Genomic DNA, 19,734 nt, shown 5'->3' with positions numbered 1-19,734 from the left:
ATAATAATATTTATAATAATATAAACCCCCTGAAATGGACTGTTGTGTCTCTGAATGAAGAGGTGAAAGAGGAGAAACAGAAAGGCAAAAATCAGTGAACCACTCCGTTGAGCCTGTCCAGTTGTGTTTTAGAAAACAGCAGGTCCTGCTGAATGAAATATGTCTTTCAAGAGATGCAATTCCCTGATCCCTCCTGATTAGACATACCCCCCTCATTACAATCATTACAACGCTTGAATGTTACACATTGCACCTTTAACACTAGAACAGCCGTGCCCTTTTACCTACTAAACCTACCGCATTGTGTGTAAATGCAAAGCCGCTATTTACACACAACAACCACTAGTTGGCCGCTTGTAAATTAGCCTGCTTCCTACACAGAAAAACGGCAAAATAGCTTTATATTAGCTTATCCTGATGTGATTTTGAAAATGTAAGGATACTGGGTGGTAGAACGCACATATCTAGGAAAAGTCATGTTTTTGCAAAGATATAACATTTTTCTTTACTCACAGGGTCAAAATTACCCCTCAATGCTGTTCTAGTGTTAATTGAGAAAATTAGCAATAGATTGTCTTAAAGTTTTCCATCTGGTTTTCTTACAAGGTTGTGGTGTAGGCTTTAGGAAGGCCTCATCTACCTAATGCACAATGTAGTCCGAATATAACTTGATTGAGACACTGACATTTCTGAGAGCGACATGAGCTATTTATTTTTAGATGCTTGCGGTGACATGATCAAAAGCAATCTTCAGACTTCTCCCTAACTTATTGTCAATAATCGAGACACTGACATTTTCTATGAGAGATATGAGATATTTATTTTGAGATGTTTGCGGTGACGTTATCAAAAGCAGTTTTCAGAGTTCTGAGGCAGGCCCCTGCAGGCCACGCCTCCGTTGCTGGGCGCAGGGTTGTTACACTGGCGGGTCCGAGTCTTCGTGCCGCTGCAGGACGACCAGGAGCCCCAGCAGCTCCAACTGCCATCTATGGCTATTCCTGTCAGGGTCAAAGGTCAAATCTGTCATTATAATATAGGCCATTTAGCAGATGCTTTCATCCAAAGTGACTTACAGTACAACTAGCACCGTCGTCTAACAACTGAGGCACACAGGACCCCAGTCACCCGTAGTAGTGGTAGTGTGTTAACATGTGTGTGTTATAAAGGTGTGTTATAAACAGAAGAAGATGTTGATAAGGTTGTGTGTGGTGTGTTATAAACAACAGAAGATGTTGATAAGGTTGTGTGTGGTGTGTTATAAACAGCAGAAGATGTTGATAAGGTTGTGTGTGGTGTGTTATAAACAGCAGAAGATGTTGATAAGGTTGTGCGTGGTGTGTTATAAACAGCAGAAGATGTTGATAAGGTTGTGTGTGGTGTGTTATAAACAGCAGAAGATGTTGATAAGGTGTGTGTGCTGTGTTATAAACAGTAGAAGATGTTGATAAGGTTGTGTGTGGTGTGTTATAAACAGTAGAAGATGTGGATAAGGTTGTGTGTGGTGTGTTATAAACAGCAGAAGATGTTGATAAGGTGTGTGTGGTGTGTTATAAACAGTAGAAGATGTTGATAAGGTTGTGTGTGGTGTGTTATAAACAGTAGAAGATGTTGATAAGGTGTGTGTGGTGTGTTATAAACAACAGAAGATGTTGAAAAGGTGTGTGTGTGTTTAACAAAGCTGACCTGATCTCTGGGTTGTCTCACAACCCCGACCGCTGTAGCCAGCCGGACACACACACTCACACCTGGTGCCTGGGGGAGGAGATAAGGACATCATCATTGTTGTTGCTGCTGCCATCATCATCACCAAAGAAAGTCCGGGAGCAGAGTGTTTTTCATATGTATCTAGTATGAGACGAGGAGGCTGTACCTGTGTAAGCTTTGCAGACCAGACCCTATAGAGGTTGTCAAGGCACGCGTACCACCTGAATCGGTCCCACCTTTGAGCTTTATTTCATCACAGACCCGCTGTAAAGAAGACCTGGATAAAAAAAGAAGTTGTTTACCTTTGAGAACGGCAACTCCGTTGTTGAGGCAAGGGGAACATTGGCAGGAACTAGCTTCTGTCAGGTACTCCTCCAGGGCTCTCCTGAGGTTCTTCTTCAGGTTGCGGGCGCTGAGGAAGTCTCTAGATGTCACCAGCTCGTACAGCGGCTTCGTCTGTCAGGCAAAGCAACAACAAAGCCTTTATCTCACGGTTAAAGTCTTACTGATAATGGAGCCGGTAATGTACCGGTATAGGCTCCATGGAGACATATGAATGGTGGATATTCCACGGGGGGTATTCCATCAACGTCGCTAAAGTCCAGGCTTATTTTTGATCAATAAATCGAGAAACTTGCCAAACTTATCAAACTAAGCCTGGATTTTCCTTTAGCAACGTTATGGAATACCCCCCCTGGAGATAGAGAGTCAAAATAGGTGGAGGAAATGGAGAGGCCTGATAGAGGGGCTCACTGTGCTGCGGATGAAGTCAGGGTTGAAATGCACGGCGTCGCCCCACAGCCTCATCAGCTCTGGAGTGGGGAGCTTCTTGTTAGCCAGAGCGCTGATGGACTCACTGTCACCGCCTCTCACAATGGCCACAAAGTCCTCCGCCATGCTGCCTTTGACTGTGTCATCTGGAGAGACGCCAGATAGAGAGACAGACAGAGAGAGGCCAGATAGAGAGACAGACAGAGAGAGACCAGATATAGAGAGACAGACAGAGAGACGCCAGATAGAGAGACAGACAGAGAGAGACCAGATAGAGAGAGACAGACAGAGAGAGGCCAGATAGAGAGACAGACAGAGAGAGACCAGATAGAGAGAGACAGACAGAGAGAGGCCAGATAGAGAGACAGACAGAGAGAGACCAGATAGAGAGAGACAGACAGAGAGACGCCAGATAGAGAGACAGACAGAGAGAGGCCAGATAGAGAGAGACAGACAGAGAGAGGCCAGATAGAGAGAGACAGACAGAGAGAGACCAGATAGAGAGACAGACAGAGAGAGGCCAGATAGAGAGACAGACAGAGAGAGACCAGATAGAGAGAGACAGACAGAGAGAGGCCAGATAGAGAGAGACAGACAGAGAGAGGCCAGATAGAGAGACAGACAGAGAGAGACCAGATATAGAGAGACAGACAGAGAGAGACCAGATAGAGAGAGACAGACAGAGAGACGCCAGATAGAGAGACAGACAGAGAGAGACCAGATAGAGAGAGACAGACAGAGAGAGGCCAGATAGAGAGAGACAGACAGAGAGAGGCCAGATAGAGAGAGACAGACAGAGAGAGGCCAGATAGAGAGACAGACAGAGAGAGACCAGATAGAGAGACAGACAGAGAGAGACCAGATAGAGAGACAGACAGAGAGAGGCCAGATAGAGAGACAGACAGAGAGAGACCAGATAGAGAGACAGACAGAGAGAGACCAGATAGAGAGACAGACAGAGAGAGGCCAGATAGAGAGACAGACAGAGAGAGGCCAGATAGAGAGAGACAGACAGAGAGAGGCCAGATAGAGAGACAGACAGAGAGAGACCAGATAGAGAGAGACAGACAGAGAGAGGCCAGATAGAGAGAGACAGACAGAGAGAGACCAGATAGAGAGACAGACAGAGAGAGACCAGATAGAGAGACAGACAGAGAGAGGCCAGATAGAGAGAGACAGACAGAGAGAGACCAGATAGAGAGACAGACAGAGAGAGACCAGATAGAGAGAGACAGACAGAGAGAGACCAGATAGAGAGACAGACAGAGAGAGGCCAGATAGAGAGACAGACAGAGAGAGACCAGATAGAGAGACAGACAGAGAGAGGCCAGATAGAGAGACAGACAGAGAGAGGCCAGATAGAGAGACAGACAGAGAGAGACCAGATAGAGAGACAGACAGAGAGAGACCAGATAGAGAGAGACAGACAGAGAGAGGCCAGATAGAGAGACAGACAGAGAGAGACCAGATAGAGAGAGACAGACAGAGAGAGACCAGATAGAGAGACAGACAGAGAGAGGCCAGATAGAGAGAGACAGACAGAGAGAGGCCAGATAGAGAGAGACAGACAGAGAGAGGCCAGATAGAGAGACAGACAGAGAGAGACCAGATAGAGAGAGACAGACAGAGAGAGGCCAGATAGAGAGAGACAGACAGAGAGAGGCCAGATAGAGAGACAGACAGAGAGAGACCAGATAGAGAGACAGACAGAGAGAGGCCAGATAGAGAGACAGACAGAGAGAGACCAGATAGAGAGAGACAGACAGAGAGAGGCCAGATAGAGAGAGACAGACAGAGAGAGGCCAGATAGAGAGACAGACAGAGAGAGACCAGATAGAGAGACAGACAGAGAGAGGCCAGATAGAGAGAGACAGAGAGAGGCCAGATAGAGAGACAGACAGAGAGAGACCAGATAGAGAGACAGACAGAGAGAGACCAGATAGAGAGACAGACAGAGAGAGGCCAGATAGAGACAGACAGAGAGAGGCCAGATAGAGAGACAGACAGAGAGAGGCCAGATAGAGAGAGACAGAGAGAGGCCAGATAGAGAGAGACAGACAGAGACCAGATAGAGAGACAGACAGAGAGAGACCAGATAGAGAGACAGACAGAGAGAGACCAGATAGAGAGAGAGACAGAGAGAGACCAGATAGAGAGAGACAGACAGAGAGAGACCAGATAGAGACAGACAGACAGAGAGAGGCCAGATAGAGAGACAGACAGAGAGAGGCCAGATAGAGAGAGACAGACAGAGAGAGGCCAGATAGAGAGAGAGAGAGAGTGTGACAGACAGACAGACAGACACAGACAGAGACAAAGGAAAGAAAGAAACAAACAAACAAACAAAAAGGACAGAATCGTTAATAAAAACATTTTAACTTAACACTTCATGTTCAAACTGTGACTGCTAGTTTTATTCTATTCTATTCTACTTTATTATTTGTAAATGTAAAATATACAACACTGACACTGTGCTACAAGCTACACTTTAAAAAGTAAGTGTTCCAAAAGGCAGAGATTATATATAATAATACATTTTATATATGGGCGCCTTTCAAGGCTCTCAAGGACACCTTACAAAACATAGTTAAAACCACATATCAAAACATTAAAATCAACAAAGCAAAATTAGATAAAAACAGAAAAGTCAGATATAACAACAAACAAAATACAGGAGATCAAACCAAGTAAGCCATTGTGAAAAGGTGTTTTTTAAGACTGGATTTGAAAGTGGAGAGAGTATCAATATTGCGTATGTTAGGTGGCAGAGAGTTCCAGAAGCGGGGAGCAGAACGGCTAAAGGCTCTAGAAGGGATGACAAGTTGGTTGGCAGAGGAGGATCTGAGACTACGGGAGGGAGTGTGAGTAAGAAGGAGTTCAGAGAGGTGTGAGGCTGCTAGGTTATGGAGAGCCTTAAAGGTGAGAAGGAGAATCTTAAAATGAATATGGAATTTAATGGGGAGCCAATGTAGTTGTTGGAGAACTGGAGTGATATGGTCAATGAAGGGAGTTCTGGTAATGATACGTGCAGCTGAGTTCTGGACCAGTTGGAGTTTATGGAGACATTTGTGTGGAAGACCAAAGAGGAGGGCATTGCAATAGTCTATACGGGAAGTAAATGGACTGCACTTATATAGCGCCTTTATCCAAAGCGCTTTACAACGGCCTCTCATTCACCCATTCACACACACATTCACACACCAATGGCGGCAAGCTACCATGCGAGGCGCCGGCCCGCTCACTGGGAGCAATTTGGGGTTCAGTGTCTTGCCCAAGGACACTTCGACATGTGGCCAGCCGGGGCTCGAACCGCCAATCTGCCAACCTTGCGATCATTAGACGGCGGCTCAACCTCCTGCGCCACAGCCGCCCCAGGGCATGGACCAGAATGGCGGTATAGTTTACTATTGCCTTGATTTGTGCTGAAAGAGGGCGCCAGTTCCCACGTGGGGATACATTTTAATTACCACACAGGTATAGATTAGCAGTTGTCCTTGCTAGGGTTTGCGTTTCTAGGAACGCAACTTTCTCGCGCTGGTCTCCCTAGTCACGCATGTGTAAGATTAGAGCGGGAGGTTAGGAAGGCTAGGAGAAAGGCAAATCAAGTGTCCTTTTAAGACATTACAGCTTCTTTTGACGGTCAAATGACCGCAATAAATGTTTCTACACACTTAAAAAAAGGGAAAGTTGCTAACCCATATCATTTTGACTGAGTATATATTCCATCCTGCCCTCAAATGGACGACCTGTCTAAAAACAAATAAGCGCCTGAAGAGGCCAAGATGGCGGCGGAGTAAACCGTCTTCTTTTAAAGGGGCTCTGCAAAAGGCTTCTTCCGCTGGCCCCTGTCCCTGTAGAACACTTTCGGGTTCTATGTAGAACATTCTGTGGAAAGGGTTATACTGTACATGGAACCCAAAAGGGTTCTACATGGAACAAAAAAGGGTTCTCCCGTAGGAACAAACGAAGTCTCACCTCCCATCTCGTTCAGCAGGCCGTCACAACTGCCTCCGTCGACCCCGACAGTCACGTAAACCCCTTTGATGTTGCCCCCCACCTTGAGACCTGCCTGCACGCAGTTTTTGTAGTGGTCCAGTTTATAGTCTATGAAAAAAAGGGGTTAGATACAGAAGAGTTAAGAGCATTAATATCATAGGAATATAACGAAAAAAAGCTTAGGGTGAGGATAGTAGGGGCACATGTGAGTCGATGTATGTTCTATTAGTCTGTGGAGACGAGATAGAATGGATTTAACATCTCTCTATGACCTGGGGTCACAAGGGTGCGGAATAACCAGTGACATCTGAGCTCCTGGGCCTCAGGTATATGTGAATGTGAATGGTCTTTATTGTAGGGGTTTTTTCTGCAGAAAAAAAGAAAAGGCAGCTGTCACTATCGCGGGGCTGACAAGGTTCAGCGAATAACTTCTGTCCAAGGCTGTGACACTCTGGAGTAACTCTTAAGGCCGACTTATACATTGTTACCCCCTTGTTACTACAAGGGTCTGAGTGGATAAAAATGTAAAGGAAGTGCGGAGAGGTCCGCACTAAGAACCATGCGAAAACTACAAACTACAAATGAAAGGCTGATATGGACATACATAAGTCTTCTGTGCCCTACAAGACTGCGTTGAGCCCGTTGAGCTAAAGCCTTAGCATTGGATTTGAAGCTGACAGCAGCGTTTTGGCCTCAGACAAAATGACTCATCATCACCGAACCTATCTTCCGTTCGCACAGACACGTCACCTGACTTCTCCAGCTTCTCCTTGTTCAGGATGAGGGTGTGCTCGTAGTCCCCCCCCAGCGTGGCCTCTGTGATGTAGTGGCTCCCGTAGTCTCTGTAGATCTGCCGGTACTCCCCATAGACGTAGGCCTGCGGCAGGGCCCGCAGCCGCCGCAGGAACTCGGGGTGCAGCATCAGGTCGTCCTGCTTCAGGACGTACCGGGCCAGCTCCAGCGACGCTTTGGCCCGGATGAAACTGTTTTTCTGGGGGTGGGGGTGGGAGGGGGGGATAGGTGAGGGGGTGAAGGGGGACGACGACGACAGGTGGGGGACAGGGGTAAGCTCTACTAGAATCAGGCCCAATCAGAACCAGAGGGGGAAAATCCTCACTCTGCACTCATGTACAATGAACACTATATAATGACTACATTGAAAGGCTGATGCAAGAACTCAGAGAAGTGAATTGAAATTAGATTTTTTAAAATGGAAAATGACTCTTATTTCCCATGAAGATGTTTTCATTCATGAATGACCCCAATTGACCCCACAGCTGAGTAGGTCTGCTTCTATTGGTCGGGGGGGGGGGGGGTACGTGAAAGCACCTGTCTAGAGAGAGAAGAAGGGCGTGACTGCGTTTGTAAACAGTTTGTACCCAAAATGAACCCTGACCTTCCCAGAGGCGCGACGCATCTTGCTCTCTGACTTGGAGTATTTGCTGTCGGCGTAGTCGAAGCCAAACTCAGCGATGCCCGGGAGAGCGAAGCCGAAGGACACGGTGGTCTTGGACGTGCGCTCCTTCATGGTGTAATCATAGTACTCAGAGTACGTCTCGAATGACTGCAATGTGAAGTCATACCCGCCTTTGGTCTGAAACAAGAGAGAAACCCCCATACGCTTAGTACTGGTCACCCCATACGCTTAGTACTGGTCACAAGAGAGAAACCACCCCATACGCTTAGTACTGGTCACAGTCAGTGGAGGTAGATGGTAGGTAGTCAGAAGACAGGCTCATTGTAATGCCTGGAATGGAATTAGTAATGGTATCATTGTGGGTTTGATACCATTCCTTCCTTATTCCATTCCATGCATTACAATGAGCCCCGATTTGATTGACACAGAACATAGAACACAGAAGACAGAACATAGCACATAGAACACAGAACACAGAACACAGAACATAGAACACAGAACACAGAACATAGAACATAGAACATAGAACATAGAACACAGAAGACAGAACATAGAACATAGAACATAGAACACAGAAGACAGAACATAGAACATAGAACACAGAACACAGAACACAGAACACAGAACACAGAACATAGAACATAGAACATAGAACATAGAACATAGAACACAGAAGACAGAACATAGAACATAGAACATAGAACACAGAAGACAGAACATAGAACATAGAACATAGAACACAGAACATAGAACATCGAACACAGAACATAGAACATAGAACATAGAACACAGAACATAGAACATAGAACATAGAACATAGAACACAGAACATAGAACATAGAACATAGAACATAGAACATAGAACATAGAACACAGAACACAGAACATAGAACGTAGAACATAGAACATAGAACAGAACAGAGAACATAGAACACAGAACATAGAACATAGAACATAGAACATAGAACATAGAACGTAGAACATAGAACATAGAACAGAACAGAGAACACAGAACATAGAACATAGAACATAGAACATAGAACACAGAACATAGAACATAGAACACAGAACATAGAACATAGAACATAGAACATAGAACAGAGAACACAGAACACAGAACATAGAACATAGAACATAGAACATAGAACAGAGAACAGAGAACACAGAACACAGAACATAGAACATAGAACACAGAACAGAGAACACAGAACACAGAACATAGAACATAGAACACAGAACATAGAACATAGAACATAGAACATAGAACATAGAACACAGAACATAGAACATAGAACATAGAACATAGAACATAGAACATAGAACATAGAACATAGAACACAGAACATAGAACATAGAACACAGAACATAGAACACAGAACACAGAACATAGAACATAGAACATAGAACACAGAACATAGAACATAGAGCATAGAACATAGAACATAGAACAGAGAACATAGAACATAGAACATAGAACATAGAACAGAGAACACAGAACACAGAACACAGAACATAGAACACAGAACATAGAACATAGAACATAGAACACAGAACATAGAACATAGAACACATAACATAGAACATAGAACAGAGAACAGAGAACACAGAACATAGAACATAGAACACAGAACATAGAACATAGAACATAGAACACAGAACATAGAACATAGAACAGAGAACACAGAACACAGAACACAGAACATAGACCATAGAACATAGAACACAGAACATAGAACATAGAACACAGAACATAGAACATAGAACACAGAACATAGAACATAGAACACAGAACATAGAACACAGAACATAGAACATAGAACACAGAACACAGAACACAGAACATAGAACACAGAACATAGAACATAGAACACAGAACATAGAACACAGAACACAGAACATAGAACACAGAACACAGAACATAGAACATAGAACATAGAACACAGAACACAGAACATAGAACACAGAACATAGAACATAGAACACAGAACACAGAACATAGAACATAGAACACAGAACATAGAACACAGAACATAGAACATAGAACACAGAACATAGAACACAGAACACAGAACATAGAACACAGAACATAGAACATAGAACACAGAACAGAGAACACAGAACACAGAACATAGAACACAGAACACAGAACATAGAACACAGAACACAGAACATAGAACATAGAACATAGAACATAGAACACAGAACACAGAACATAGAACAGAGAACATAGAACATAGAACACAGAACACAGAACACAGAACATAGAACATAGAACATAGAACATAGAACATAGAACACAGAACATAGAACATAGAACACAGAACACAGAACATAGAACACAGAACATAGATCATAGAACATAGAACACAGAACATAGAACATAGAACACAGAACACAGAACATAGAACATAGAACATAGAACATAGAACATAGAACATAGAACACATAACATAGAACATATAACATATAACATAGAACATAGAACACAGAACATAGAACATAGAACACAGAACATAGAACATAGAACACATAACATAGAACATAGAACATAGAACATAGAACATAGAACATAGAACACAGAACATAGAACACAGAACACAGAACATAGAACATAGAACATAGAACACAGAACATAGAACATAGAACACAGAACACAGAACATAGAACATAGAACATAGAACATAGAACATATAACATAGAACATAGAACATAGAACACAGAACATAGAACATAGAACACAGAACATAGAACATAGAACAGAGAACATAGAACACAGAACATAGAACATAGAACATAGAACATAGAACATAGAACACAGAACATAGAACATAGAACATAGAACATAGAACACAGAACTTAGAACATAGAACAGAGAACATAGAACACAGAACATAAAACATAGAACATAGAACATAGAACATAGAACACAGAACATAGAACATAGAACATAGAACACATAACATAGAACATATAACATAGAACATAGAACATAGAACACAGAACATAGAACATAGAACACAGAACATAGAACATAGAACACATAACATAGAACATAGAACATAGAACATAGAACATAGAACATAGAACATAGAACACAGAACACAGAACACAGAACATAGAACATAGAACATAGAACATAGAACATAGAACACAGAACATAGAACATAGAACACAGAACACAGAACATAGAACATAGAACATAGAACATAGAACATAGAACATAGAACATAGAACACATAACATAGAACATATAACATAGAACACAGAACATAGAACATAGAACACAGAACATAGAACATAGAACAGAGAACATAGAACACAGAACATAGAACATAGAACATAGAACATAGAACACAGAACATAGAACATAGAACATAGAACACAGAACTTAGAACATAGAACAGAGAACATAGAACACAGAACATAAAACATAGAACATAGAACATAGAACACAGAACATAGAACATAGAACATAGAACATAGAACACAGAACATAGAACATAGAACACAGAACATAGAACATAGAACATAGAACATAGAACATAGAACATAGAACACAGAACATAATAATTATAATAATAATAATAATAATAATAACTTTATTTCTACGATTTGATTGTGAAAACAGTGCTGAAGAAAGCAAGAAATACAGTACCGAACAAGTCGGAATAGCATGATTTTCTATTGTAGCTTGTCTTTAACAATGTTTTTGGAGACAATGTTCATTATTCAACCAGTTTTAGTGAACAGTCTGAAAATGCATTGTATATCATGCAAACGCTAGTTGGAGTATTCAAAACTCCCATGCAATGTCACATCTTGTGAATTAGATATATTATTATTATTAATATTATTATTATTATTATTATTATTATTATTATTATTGTGCACAGGTTAATGTCACCACTCAATGCAAGAAGTTAACTGAAAATGACCAATTGCTTTCGAAGAAGACTTTTTCATTAATTTACTTAAATCCAATTCACGTCTTGCGTTTAGTGAGATCATGTGAATTGACTCCAGAGTCCAGCCTGCTCACCTCCATGGTGTACTGCTGTACGTTGTATGGCTTCCGGAACCTGACGTTCTGGATGTACTGTGGCAGGCAGCTCCCAGCGTAGTAGCGGTTATCAATGACCACCCCCTCCAGACGGCCGTTCATTATGTTGATTCTGATGGAGCAGGAAGTGAAAATAGAGAGTAGAGTAGGACCATCTACATTTTGTGATGTTAGAATTATAAGGTTCTATCTCCATTTTTGTCAAAATTGATTTTTTTACATAATCTGATCCATCAGGTGTTTATTAATGCCTGTGTGGTGTTATTTTTAAAATGTTGACATTTTTGAGTTAGTAATTCATAAAATACAAAGGTTCCATCTCACAAAACATAATGGAATGTAAAAACTTTGACGCTCAATATCTCTGAACTACCCTAAACAGAGATAGAACCTTATCATTCTAAACTCACGATTTTGCAACAAACCTGCAACAAATGAAGTACCCTACACTCTACAGACCAACACATGATGGTTTATGTTTTTACTTTTACGGCTTTGGGCAACCGATTTGTCACTTTTTGGGGTATTTCATCTCCAGGGTTTTTGTGGAAGGTTGTCTACTGTTGAATTGTTCATTGTAAAGCTCTATAGTTCAACAACATTTAACCCATAAGGTATAAAATGTCAGGAGTTAGAGTCGTCAAGGTCCCTACGGAGGGAGGGCAGGTGAGTCTGCAGGAATGTCTGATGGGGAACGTCGACAACTGTGAGATGGGCGCTTAGAAGCTCCTGTCTGGGATCTGGTCGTTGGGTTGGAGACGGTTGCGAGCGGGAACGAGAGAGAGAACGTGCCTGTATCCTGTATCCTACATGCTGCGATTCTGTAATAAATCTATTCTCCTGAGGACCCAGCGACCCGTGTTCCAAGTCTATCATTGATCCTGAAGAGCGTGTTGTTGAGGGGGCTGTTTTACATTGAATGGTTGGAATGACAAGAGACATCTGAGATCAATATCCTCCACCATAATCAATAACTGAAAAACGATCAGATCCAACAGCAGATCAATACATTCCTTGGTAAAATGTCCTGTCTAACTGGAGACTGTGCTGCCGACCTCTCTCCTACAGTCTTTCAATAAGGATGATGAAGGCCTCTTCAGATGATGAAGGCCTCTTCATTAAACACATTACTGTGCTTCTGGATGAACCAATGGTATGTCTCAATGCTTGAGGGTGTCCTGTGAACATGTGTGTGTGTGTGTGTGTGTGTGTGTGTGTGTGTGTGTGTGTGTGTGTGTGTGCGTGTGTGTGTGCGTGTGTGTGTGTGTGTGTGTGTGTGTCACACGTCTTTGATTTTCACAATATTGCCTATTTTACGAACAAATTGCATCAGCATCTTCTGAAATTAGGAACCCACACAGTATATACCACTTCTGAAATGAGGAACCATCACAGATCAACTTGAGTATCGTTCCTTTTGAGGGCAGTAAGGATGTGAGACTGACCCTTTGGCCAGGTTCTCGATGCCCCAGTACTCCTCTGCGTCCTGCTTGCAGGTCTGGCGGACCCTCGTACAGCCCTTCTCGTCCGACGCGTCCCCGCAGTCGTCGTCGCCGTTGCAGCGCAGGTCCATGGACACACAGCGGCCTGAGAGGAAACACACACACACACACACACACTGACGTTGAACTGAACTGCTAAAGCTAACAGCTGCCTTCCAGGCTGCTAAAGATAACAGCTGCCTTCCAGGCTGCTAAAGCTAATGGTTGCCTTCCAGGCTGCTAAAGCTAATGGTTGCCTTCCAGGCTGCTAAAGCTAATGGTGGCCTTCCAGGCTGCTAAAGCTAATGGTTGCCTTCCAGGTTGCTAAAGCTAATGGTTGCCTTCCAGGCTGCTAAAGCTGATGGTTGCCTTCCAGGCTGCTAAAGCTAATGGTGGCCTACCAGGCTGCTAAAGCTAATGGTTGCCTTCCAGGCTGCTAAAGCTAATGGTTGCCGTCCAGGCTGCTAAAGATAACAGCTGCCTTCCAGGCTGCTAAAGCTAATGGTTGCCTTCCAGGCTGCTAAAGCTAATGGTTGCCTTCCAGGCTGCTAAAGCTAATGGTTGCCTTCCAGGCTGCTAAAGCTAATGGTTGCCTTCCAGGCTGCTAAAGCTAATGGTGGCCTTTCAGGCTGCTAAAGCTAATGGTTGCCTTTCAGGCTGCTAAAGCTAATGGTTGCCTTTCAGGCTGCTAAAGCTAATGGTTGCCTTCCAGGCTGCCTTCATGACGGTCTGTAGTACAGACCAGGGCTGCCAAGTTTCACCAAAAGTTTGGAGTGAGATTTGACGGTGGAGCGACCCAAAACTGTGCACGTTTTGGCAGCGGCGGCCCCTCTCTCCCACCCAATTATTTGTGCTAGTTTCCTGCAATTTTAAATGTTGTTCATAATAAACCAGCACAAGAAATGAAAATAATGAACATGTTATAAAACAAGACAAAATATGAAATCTTAATAAACAGCCTACAGACTCTAAAAGAAAATTGGGCCCCATCAACAGGACTCAGCCCCTTGGTCAGAAGCAGAAAGACACTTGGTCATCATCTTATATATAGTGCATTGCTCATAGATGGCTATCATGTTATACAGTACATACCAGGGTTTTTCCTGGGTCAGAATGAGGGCTTGGTGAATGATCTTGTGCGCGCGCAGCACTCCCAATTTTTTTGGGAGGGACCCCCAATTGTTGTATTTGTATTGTAAATTGTAATTATTAATGTACCATGTACCTGGTTATGTTACAGTAGAGAAACAGAAAACAGTTACCAAAACAGAGTATTTACTAGCTAATTGGCAAAAGATTGGCGTGGTGCAACTGAAATGAGTAAACAACTAGTTTGAAACTAGCTAGTAACAACTAGGGGTTTAGTAACTACTAAATGCCTGCATTTAGTAATGACTTACGCCAAATTGGTACAACCCAGTCCAGTAGGCTACCAGATACGATGTTGTAATGTATGCACATATTTTGCTACCACGGTTGCCAGATGGAATTGACAATGTCCAGCCCAACCGGTCTAAAAGCTGCCGAATCCACCCGTCCAGTGTGACCAAAAGTAGCCCAATCTGGCAACACTGCTTGCTACGTTCTTGCAGCTCTCGTGAACAAAGGTTCTTCCATCAGCGCTCGCCTGCCGCTTCGATTGCAGACTCAAGTTAACGCGCGTGCAGAAAGATGCCACGAAACTCATGTCCGGTAGCTTTCTTTCAAGGAATTTCAAAAATAAAAGTCCCTAAAACAAATAGTTTTTTTCGCCGTGACAAATAGAGATGCGGCGTGAGAGCGTGAGAACTGGTTGAAATGCGTGAGTCTCATGGCGATTGCGTGAGACTTGGCAGCTCTGGTACAGACTCTGTACAGAGCATGAGATCTCACCTGGAAAGAAAAGTGATTAACATTTTAGGAGCCACATTACTGTAACATGAAGTACTGTATGACTTTGTAATGTCATTATCAATTCATTTCCATGGGGTAGCATCTTCTGATCTGCACAGCATGACACAACCAGTGTTGCGAACTTCACAACGCTGCAGATCAGCAGACTGCTACCCCATGCAAATTCATTGATTCATTGATCTGCACAGCATGACACAACCAGTGTTGTGAAATTCGCAACACTGGTTGTGTCATGCTGTGGAGATCAGCAGACTGCTACACCCTATGTTCACAATGTGATCCCAGCCAGTGTTTGATCAGATTGAAGCAGTGTGTTTGTTGAGCATTGTTTACTGGTTGATATTCAATGACAACATAAAGGCCATTTACATATTTTCAGTAAACTCCACTGTTCTATTCAGGAGGATAGACGAAAGGGAGGGGTATAGAGGAATGGGAGGAGGATAGAGGAAGGGGAGGAGGATAGAGGAAGGGGAGGATAGAGGAACAGTAGGAGGATAGTGTGTAGACCAGTGGCTGGAGGCGCTACCTGTGGTGGTGCAGAGATGGCCCTCACACAGGGGGACATCGTCACAAGTGTAGCGGGATGGAGGGGTACAGGCCTCCTTCTCCCTGTCATGGAGGTAGCAGAGTTCCCCTCCGAATTGGGATGGCTGAACCAGTTTAGCATGGCGATACTGAGGAGGGAGGATAGAGAGTTGAATACAGTTTGGTATGAAGAACCCACTCAGTCAGTAACCACCTAGAGTGATCTGTCTCAGAGCTTTCTTTCTCTCACACTCATGTTGTTGTCAAGTTAATGACTCGTTTTGTCTTCATCTATGCAAAATTGATTAGGAGCAACACTACAATGCGGCTTCTGTAACGCCTGCCATCTACTAAAAAAGGCTGGATGTTATGCTCTGCAGTGTAGCTCGCAGTTCCTTCTTCTATAGTGGAACATTACTGTGGAACAGCCTTCCACTTAAGATAACAAGCAGAAACTAGGAGGGCTTTTAGAGGACAGGGTAGAGCTTACCTCTGGAGTAAGGTGAACAGATAGGAAAGCCTATTCTTTTTAGCCTACTTTTATTCCTATTCTTTTATTCTTAGCCTACTTTTATCATTTTTTAAGATAGGAAAGTCTATTTTTTTAGCCTACTTTTATTCCTATTCTTTTATTCTTAGCCTATTTTTATTATTTTTATTTTTCATAGAAAGTCCTAATCCCTTTGTTTGGGGGGGGGGGGCGGGGTAATGTTTATGATTGTTTGATGTTATTGTTGTCTTGTATGTTAATATCAAAGGACCATGTTATGGTTATGAAATAAGTGTTCACACTTTCACATGTCATCCCTTGGATTACTGTTTTTCCTCGAACCATGAATAAACTCAATCAATCAATCAATCGAGCATGCACATGCAATGGTTGCTCTGCCGGTTACCAAGGATTCGCTTGGAACTTGGCAGAGCAGCTTTCTGTTATTTTGCGGCCTGGTTATGGAATAACCTCCAGAACACACTACATTTTAATAATCTCGTCGCCCTGGGAGAGTTCAAAGCTCTGATTTAGAATTGTGTGACAGAAGAGTGCAATTGCTATTCCTAAAATGGATTTTTATCATATTTATCTGTTGTCCCTTGTCTGTTTTTATGATGTTATATTCTCCATTTTGTAACCTTCTACGTGTACTGGTGTGCTATCTTGTGCCAGGTCTCCCTGGAAAAAAAGAGATTGTAATCTTAAGGGACCTCCTGGTTAAATAAAGGTTACAAAAATAAATAAATAAAACCTCGCCAACCGATTCTAACATTGACCTGACATCATACTACGTTCCAGCTGGTATGTTCTCATATTCACCCTCTTCTCCTGACAGACTGGTATGTTCTCATATTCACCCTCTTCTCCTGACAGACTGGTATGTTCTCATATTCACCCTCTTCTCCTGACAGACTGGTATGTTCTCATATTCACCCTCTTCTCCTGACAGACTGGTATGTTCTCATATTCACCCTCTTCTTCTGACAGACGTCGCAGGACGTCCACGCGGTCCACTCTGACAGGACACAATCCACCGGCTGCACTGTGACCTCCGTCCCCACAGACCTGGCCGCCCGGGCAGCGGCACAGAGCCCCTCTTCGCTTCCCGTTGCAATGGCAACATCACTGAAACACAGGTCATTCCCAACTGACAAACTGACCACAGTGCGACGTGTTCACGACCAGAGATTAAGGTCGTACACAAAAAGTCGGACAAAATATTTATTGTTCAAAGTGTGACTGTAAGGGTACTTAAAGCGATACACACATTGTTCCCTATACTCTCTATTGACCTCATTCATGATGGTATAATAATTATAATTGTTAAACTTATCAATCAAGTCGTTCATATTTTCTTTGTCTTAACTGTTTTCGGATAAGTAAGTGTGTTGTGATTTAACTGACAAGAAATCCTACCTCACCATCATACTGTCTGTCACACCAGGTTCTGGAGAGGACAGCTCTGTCTATGTCTTCCACACATAAATACAACTCTTACCTTAGCAGCAACACACCCAAGGTAGCACACAGAAGGCAGTAGAAACCAGGGTTGATTGAAGGTTTAAACATGGATGCAGAGAACATGACGGTGGATCAGGACTGACACAGTGCGAAGACAGCGGTGTGTTTCGAACTGTGTGCAAACACACACTCATCGATTACCTCAGGCTATTACCTCACTGTCCACTGTTTACAAGATCCAGAGTTAACCTCCTATGGCCTTAACAACCCCCAGAGATTAGTTGGATCCATATTGTTGTTCTGTTCCATATTATGTAAACAGTTATCTATCAATCTTGAATTGATCAGTATCAATTGATGAATTGGACAGAGATTGTTAGTAAAAACAATTTGAGTCATTTGGGGTTTACAAATGACTAACCTATACATATCCAAACTATATTTTAATGACTATATTGCCTACATTTGTCTTGTAACAAACAGTATGAAATGGACATTAAATTGAAGGGGGAAAATGATACAGTGTGATAGTTCAAGAAATAACAGCCCATTCCTGGCCAAGGAAATTCCTGTCCAAGTTTACTGAATCACACTCAGCATCACTGGTAACTTGGGACTAAGTATATTTGCCATTTGCTATTTTCCAGTAAACGAGAGTCCAGGGTCATTTCGAAATAGTAGTATGTCCAGTAGGTACTATTGTCCATTCTATTTATTTTCCATTTCACAGCGCCCCCTGGTGGATGTACTGTGTAGACAGACACACAAGATGTTTGGTCACCAACTGGGAATAACATGATATTTTATTTGTGACTGAACCATGGGATGAGTACAGTGAATGGGAGGAAATATACGTACAAAAGTCATTTTTGTCTTTTCATTTCATTGGAATTCATAAATAAAATTGACAAAATATTGTGTACTGTTTTCTTACGAGCAGGGTTACAGTTGACAAGTTATCAAGTTATCATAGTCTAGATAGAAGTAAATAGCAATATCTCTATTATTTCATCTTATAAAGTTGCCACATTTTGGCCATTTTATCTCAGTGGAGCAGACATACAAATATGCCCAAACCCTTTGTTGCATCAATGACTTGTTTACTGTATACAATGACTGAACCAGAACAGTGACTTGACAACAAAACCTATACAACTGATAAGGCATAGTGATGCACGTTTGAGTCTGTTGGGCATATATCATATCAGAAGGAACTTATTCATTTTGGTTTATTTCAAAACCACCCAGATATGTGTTGAGTTGGTCAACTTACAGAAAGCAAACATTGAGGGATAAGAACATCTGAAGTCGAAAATACTGAAAAAACAAGAAAATGCGAGGAAACCCCTCCCCAGTAACAGTGACCGTGACTTTGAAGAGATTGGCCTGTGGACTTGTTTTTTCTTTTTTGTGTGTGTGTGTGTGAAATCACCACTTCATTTCTTCTTTAATCTGCCATTTTCAAAACAAGTGAGATAGGTTAGCAGGCATCGCTTTGAATGGCTATGTAACAGAGTCACAGTTCATTATGTCATAGACCAAACAGAACAGAAAGAAAAGTCAAAACGAAAAATTGCCAACAGAAGCAAAGCAAACATCCAGACGTTAAAGACAAGAGGTGGTGGTAGAGCATTGCTTGAGAACCACAAATAGTTTGCATCCAAGATGGCCGACCTATCTTATGGCACAGAGGCTACATTGAGGGACTGAGGGAATCTTATTTACAAAATAGACGTTTGGCAAACAGGAATTTAGATTTTGATGCCTTGAAGCCATTTTGTTCTCCTATGTCGCAGTTTATAAAATAAGAATTATATTTTGATCTTTTAGCTTTGAAAGGAAGCTACGGAGAACAGTTTTGCTCACAGTTGTGTTCGCTGGCTCCTCATACAAAGTCATGCAAATGGAAAGTCAGTTCTTTCAAAAACAT

At 42.5% G+C, this 19,734-nt stretch overlaps 1 protein-coding gene across 1 annotated transcript; it reads right to left on the bottom strand.

Annotated features, from left to right (window-relative positions):
• Nucleotides 1-785: 785 nt before the first annotated feature.
• On the bottom strand, nt 786-17,982 carry c8b (complement component 8, beta polypeptide). Its single transcript, XM_080546483.1, has 12 exons — nt 17,842-17,982; nt 17,315-17,468; nt 15,852-15,999; nt 13,394-13,535; nt 11,928-12,060; nt 7,868-8,065; nt 7,222-7,462; nt 6,451-6,579; nt 2,458-2,621; nt 2,007-2,160; nt 1,684-1,752; nt 786-998 (listed from the first exon to the last, which is right to left on the bottom strand). Exons 1-12 carry the CDS (start codon nt 17,925-17,927, stop codon nt 847-849), a joined length of 1,770 nt encoding a protein of 589 aa, XP_080402609.1. The 5' UTR covers nt 17,928-17,982; the 3' UTR covers nt 786-846.
• Between the last annotated feature and the right edge of the window lie 1,752 nt (nt 17,983-19,734).

Source organism: Nansenia antarctica, assembly GCF_963989245.1.
Source record: "Nansenia antarctica genome assembly, chromosome: 16".
Lineage (NCBI taxonomy): Eukaryota > Metazoa > Chordata > Actinopteri > Argentiniformes > Microstomatidae > Nansenia > Nansenia antarctica.
The sequence above is the reverse complement of the archived record's forward strand: the minus strand, read 5'-3'. Positions and strand labels throughout refer to the sequence as shown.

Coding starts and splice junctions, on each gene's coding strand:
- c8b (XM_080546483.1), bottom strand. CDS start 17,927: ATGTTCTCTGCATCCATGTTTAAACCTTCAATCAACCCTGGTTTCTAC. Junction 16,000..17,314: donor ACGTCTGTCAGAAGAAGAGG/GTGAATATGAGA, acceptor CTCCCTCCTCAG/TATCGCCATGCTAAACTGGT. Junction 2,161..2,457: donor CTGACTTCATCCGCAGCACA/GTGAGCCCCTCT, acceptor TTTGCCTGACAG/ACGAAGCCGCTGTACGAGCT.